This window comes from Aythya fuligula, chromosome 8 (genome assembly GCF_009819795.1).
Source record: "Aythya fuligula isolate bAytFul2 chromosome 8, bAytFul2.pri, whole genome shotgun sequence".
In the NCBI taxonomy this organism is placed as follows: Eukaryota; Metazoa; Chordata; class Aves; order Anseriformes; family Anatidae; genus Aythya; species Aythya fuligula.
The window spans coordinates 28,566,702-28,572,701 of NC_045566.1; the positions used below are offsets into that span (position 1 = coordinate 28,566,702).

At 41.6% G+C, this 6,000-nt stretch overlaps 1 protein-coding gene across 3 annotated transcripts in view; it reads left to right on the top strand.

Annotated features, from left to right (window-relative positions):
• OLFM3 (olfactomedin 3) overlaps positions 1 to 5,559 on the top strand; it is a 58,633-nt gene extending 53,074 nt beyond the window's left edge. For all 3 annotated transcript variants that reach the window (XM_032192339.1, XM_032192340.1, XM_032192341.1), the window contains 2 exons: positions 2,915 to 3,021; positions 4,526 to 5,559. In XM_032192339.1, the coding sequence (XP_032048230.1) occupies positions 2,915 to 3,021; positions 4,526 to 5,203 (785 nt within the window). In that variant the 3' untranslated portion in view covers positions 5,204 to 5,559. The remainder of the gene's footprint in view (positions 1 to 2,914; positions 3,022 to 4,525) is intronic.
• Positions 5,560 to 6,000: the final 441 nt, after the last annotated feature.

Here is a 6,000-nt window from a genome sequence, read left to right on the forward strand (position 1 = left end):
CATATACTGGAAGCAGCACCATGTTAGATAACTGTCTAAAGCTTTGACAGAATAAAGTGTGAAATGAATTTCAAATGGATTTCGGTGAGAAGGGAGGAAAATGTGGCCTCGGTTGCATTTCCTAGTTGTAGTATAAGCCTATTGTCTCACATTTGCCTTCTGATCATCAGCCAGCACAGGTTCACTGTATTCAGGACCAGTATTTAGAACGTCAGTTGATTTGGGGAACACTTGGGATGATTTATTTCCATAAAAGTTCCTTGTGCAGCCTTAAACAGTTCAAAACAACATAAGCTGATTTATCAAGTTGATTGTTCAGCTGAGACATGATTTGGGGCCTGTCCAGTTCTTTCAAGCAGCTCTTTGCAAGCTCAAAGACCTCCCTGGTGTCTGGTTCCAGTCTGCATGTGTCTGGAAGCAATGGTTTGAGATCTGACTGCTCAGAACAGAAGACTGATGACACCTATGTACTTGACTCCAAATATTTTTCAAACGAACTGAAGAGTGAGGTTGTGAAATAAGCTTCAGGTAGAGTAAGGGTGAGGGTGGGCAAGTGCAAACAGCTATTTCCCATTTTTGCAGCCACGTTAACAAATTTATGAAGAGGCTGTCTGCAATAGCAGGGTATAGACTTACACGAAGCGTCCTCCAACGTTTAGGTCATGTATTAAGCTCTTGTGCCTAAATTTCTCCAAGCTGCAAGGCAGCTGTCGTGCCAGGACAGTGGTGGGCACTGAGCTCTGCTGCTTCCTTCCTTCTGCCCATGCCGCCTGTCAGTAGGCCAACAGACCTCAGGTACCGCTGAGGTTTATAGCAGAAACCTGCTGATGGGATGAAAAGGATGGGTATAACGGGACTGGTTTACCATAGGTGGAAAGAGTACTTGTAACATTACTTAGTTCTGAATAGCTGTTCCATCAAGATATATCACAAATAGGCAGATGTCTGAGAGTGTTTAATGAACAAGGAAAGATGGGACAGACTATAGGGCAGGAGAATAAAAACATCCTCATGCCTTTTACAAGATGTTCTGTTTCATTATGCTGAAAAGAGAAGCTTTGTCACTTTTTCACTCAGCTGCCCCTCAGCTACCTAGCAAATCTCCTAGCTGTCTTCTTTTCTTCATATCACTACATGCTATCTGGGAATAAAAATTTAATCACATGGATAGACCCCAGATTCACACTACCGACCATTTAGCCGCTGAAGTACAATGTCATCTCTTTTTCATGTTGAACAGTTGCTCAATCCATTCTGAAAGACCATTCTCTAAAAGCATCTGACTCCTGCCACACGGGGAAGCTGCTCAGTTCATACAGTTAAACCAAATCAGGACTGAGGAGTTTTATTGAGTTAATGACAACACAAACTTAACCGGCAATCAGTGAACTATACGTTCAGGATCAATATAAGTGATAAAACAGATGAACAATAGCAGGCACTTAAGAAACATTAATAAACCTACACATTTCTGAACACCCTTCTCTAGCTCATGCCAAAAAGCTCCAGCCACACGCACGCCCCACAGGCAGAGCTGTGTGCGCATCCCTACAATGGCCAGCACGGGCTGTGAGCCCACTGCCTGCTCATACATCTCTCCTGCGGGCAGGTGGGTGCATGCTGCTCCCCACAACCTGCCACACACAGCTGAGAAAGCCTGCCAGAGTGCACAGACATGGGGACACACCCGCAGGATGCTGCAGCACTCGTTGAGGTGACTGCTCTGCTGGGCCTCAGCAAAACTCATGGTTTTGCAGCTGCCCACACCAAACCGGATGGATGGCTGCTGCCAACGTGCCTCTGCAGTACTGTTTGCTCCACCTGCCTCCTCAAGCTCCACACAGCTGCCCTCACAGAGAGATTTGCAATTCTGGCTCGTGCTGCAGGCTCCTACCCATGTGCCAGAGGTGGGCTCCCTGCACCCCACGCCTCTGCCACGGGCTGCTCAACTGCTGTCAGCTCGGACCCTGAATTTCATGGCCCAGTGTTGGTTTGCTGCGTGGGTTTATTTATTTAGTAAAAAAATGGTGGGTTTCAGAGTTCCAAATTCTTTGCATACATTTTGCTGCTCATGTCCATACAGTGTGTTAAAGCTACCCAACTAGCGGACCCTTCTAACTCACACATTCACTCATACTACACTTGTGTTTTGCTAACCTTAAAACCACAAATTTGAGAGTGATTACTTCTTATCTTAATTTCTTTCTATTCACTATTAGTTTACTGATATTTTTCTTTAAGGTATTTCAGTCCCATGCAAAGGTTTGAGTTTACGTAATGCCCATTTCTTAGACAATTTACTTATAAAAGTATAAGTTCCCTAATAAAAAAGCACTTGACCACTATAAGATACAGCTCTCCACTTTCCACGCTAATTGCAGTTCATCACTGTAGAAAAACAGCGCTTGGCACACGAAGTAGCGGTGATACTATCTATAGAAAATTCCTGAATAAAAAATTATGTAATATGTTTTCTACAATTGGTTAGCAGAAGATTCTTTAAAATAGAAAACTCCAAAGTATTGTTTTCCATTGATCACAAACATCCATTAATCCTAACTTTTCACTGAACTTTCTGAAGACAAAAATAAGGGGTTTTTTTGTGTCTTTTCATTTATTATTAAATGTTATTCACTTCAGCTGGGAAGATACTTTACTATGTTGTATTTTTCATGTCCCAAAAATGTGACCGTGCTTTAAAATACATAAAAACAAAAACAAATATTTTTCTTAACTTATTTGTACTGTTGTTCAATAGAGAAAAGTTCATACAGCGATGACAATCCATCCTCAACCTAATCCCGAATCCCCTGGAGCCACTATTTAGTTTTGAGCAATTGGTCTTGTGCTCTGTCTTATGTCAAGGAGAGTTGTGTAATTATTTGCATTAATGGATTTGTTTTTCTAATTTCAGCATGTGGCAAATTGATGAAAATTACAGGCCCCATTACAGTCAAGATATCTGGAACCCGATTTGGAGCCTGGATGACAGATCCATTAGCATCAGAGAAAAACAACCGAGTATGTTAAGGCGCTGAAATATCTTTGGGTTCTTTTACAGATTTACTTGCTTGATTTAAATCTTTAAAAAGAGATTTTCCCTCTAGGAAATGTCCAAAGAGAGAAGATAGCTGAGCACATTTGTGCCCTTTCGTTACATTGTTTAGGGATAACATCCACCTGAAATGGCTACACGCTTTTTTTCTCTCTACCATTTTATTGACCTTGGCTCTTTAAGAACCTAAGTAATTTAACAGAAACATCAACAGTTTCACCAGTGAGCAGAACCCATAACACACAACAGTCAAAAATCACAGAATTAAGCCCCAAATAAGTGGTCTTCAGACCACTGGCCTCCTCATATGTAAGCTATGTTATTGTTTCAGTCTGTGATAGGATCCCAGATGGACACGTCTTTGTAGGGGTTCTCCCTTCCTCAAAGTGTTTTTGAAGCCAAAACAGTAGGTTTCATTCCTGTGAGATCCAAAAGGTTAATCTTTTGAACAACAACAACAAAGACAACAGCTGATAGGAAAGGCAGCATACAAATGGTAATAACTTAAGATTCCCATGCAGCTCCCTCCTACCCACCGTGTTCACAGCATTTTGCAGCTGCCACCAGCAGTCCCGGATACCTGTGGGAGATCAGCAGACACTGCTCAGCGCTGTCCGAGAAGTCTCTCCTGCCACCTCAGCACCCATGGGGCTGCTCCACAGTCCTCAGCACAGGCCCTCCCCATGCTCCCCCAGTGCCACCCTCTCAGAGCAGCACGCAGGCTGCCCCATGCACACCAAGGAAAGAAGCAAACCATATTCCTTGCAGGATCTCAGCTACCAGGAAGATGGGGAGCTCTGCTGGTGTCCATGCATGTAGTGTGTTAATGGGGCTTTTGAAATCTGCGCAAAAACGTCTGCAGAAATTGCTCTGCTCTTTTGTTAGTCAGGATCTGATTTTTCCTCTGAGAGGAACTAACTGGAGAAAAGACAAATGGGAAAAACGGGGGATACAGAATGTTAAATAAAAAGTGAATTTGTTTTCCTTTATTTTTTTAAGGGAAATGTGGTTCCCAAACTTTACTGGTTTCATTGCTATTACAATGGTTTTGTGCACCATTTTTCACTGGTCAAAGATTCAGCTGAGGAAAATTCAGCCAAGTGTATTTCTAAGCATAAAACCAAGCTTAACTCACATGCCCTTTCCACCTCTCTCCTTAATTATTGGTCTCTGAGAATATCTTCAGAAAGTCCCATACAGCAGAGACCCAAACATTAAATAACTGCAGGCACTGCAGCTGTAACAGTCTCCCTGACAGTGCACTTGTAGAGGTAAGTTTTGATGTAGAAATTCAAGAGTTCCTCAATGCCTTTCTAACAGGAAGGTGGACAATACTGTACTTTGATAGATTGTTGCACACCCAAAACCTTTTTCTGTCTTTTTTGGCAATGTATCCATCGTGCCATATCATGATCATGTGCCACAAACTGTGTTCCAGGTGTTCACTTCCAAACTTTGTTTTCTTTCCAGGTCTGGTACATGGACAGTTACACTAACAATAAAATTGTCCGCGAATATAAATCAATTGCAGACTTCGTCAGTGGGGCAGAATCACGGACATACAACCTTCCATTCAAATGGGCAGGAACCAACCACGTTGTCTACAACGGCTCCCTCTATTTCAACAAGTATCAGAGCAACATCATCATCAAATACAGCTTTGACACTGGGCGGGTGCTTGCACAGCGTAGCCTTGAGTATGCCGGCTTTCACAATGTCTACCCTTACACCTGGGGTGGCTTTTCCGATATTGACCTGATGGCAGATGAGATTGGGCTATGGGCTGTGTATGCCACCAACCAGAATGCAGGCAACATTGTCATCAGCCAGCTAAACCAAGACACGCTGGAGGTGCTGAAGAGCTGGAGCACAGGCTACCCAAAGAGAAGTGCTGGAGAGTCCTTCATGATCTGTGGCACCTTGTACGTTACTAACTCTCACCTAACAGGAGCCAAGGTCTACTACTCTTACTCCACCAAAACCTCCACTTACGAATACACAGACATTCCTTTCCATAATCAGTATTTTCATATATCCATGCTTGACTACAATGCGAGGGATAGAGCTCTCTATGCCTGGAATAATGGACACCAAGTCCTGTTTAATGTCACCCTTTTCCACGTCATTAAGACTGAAGATGATACATAATTCTCTTTCCCTTTCCTTTCCCTCACCTCCCATCCTCAAAGCAGTGTCATTTGTGATAAATTCTAAAGCCTTCATCTCTCTCCATTCCTTTTAATTTACATTTCCTTTTTCCATTAAGGAAAAGCAACATTTTGTACTACACAATGCATTTCAAATATGACTGAGCCTGTCAAAAATGACCTGTTGGATATAAAAGCATCTTAACTCATGATTCTACAAGGTCTTAATGGACCTTATTGTGAAAAGCACTAAAGAGGATTTAAGTGGCTAAAGACAGTTTTAAAAAGATTATGATCTGCCTTATTGTAGAGTCAGAGACTAATGGTGGCTTAAATGCATGAATGTCTTTTTTTTTTTTTTTTTACCTCATTTTTAATTTTAATCTATTGTTCAACATCAGGAAACATTTTGGTAGCAGACATATTGCACATCATATTTTTTATTTATTCTAAAGGAAAGATTTAGGAATTTAATTTTCGTGAACATGGAGTATGACTCATTTTGCCATCGACCAATTTCAGATGTGGTGCTGTATAGTATGTTTTTAAATCTCTTGCAAACATTTTATCAACAGTATGTATTTCTACCATTGTAACCACCATTGTGCAATTGTATCTCTTCACTTCTGTGAAAGTAAACTAAGTACTATTTTTTATAAAATATATTGAAGCTTAATTGCAGTTCTGGCTATGGGTCAGTCTAAAGCGGTAAATCTGAGAAAAGGTTGTTACTTCTCAGAAAGACAGATCAATAGTTTCTCAGGTGCATGATCCCCATTCTCAGCTTTGCTTGGTAGA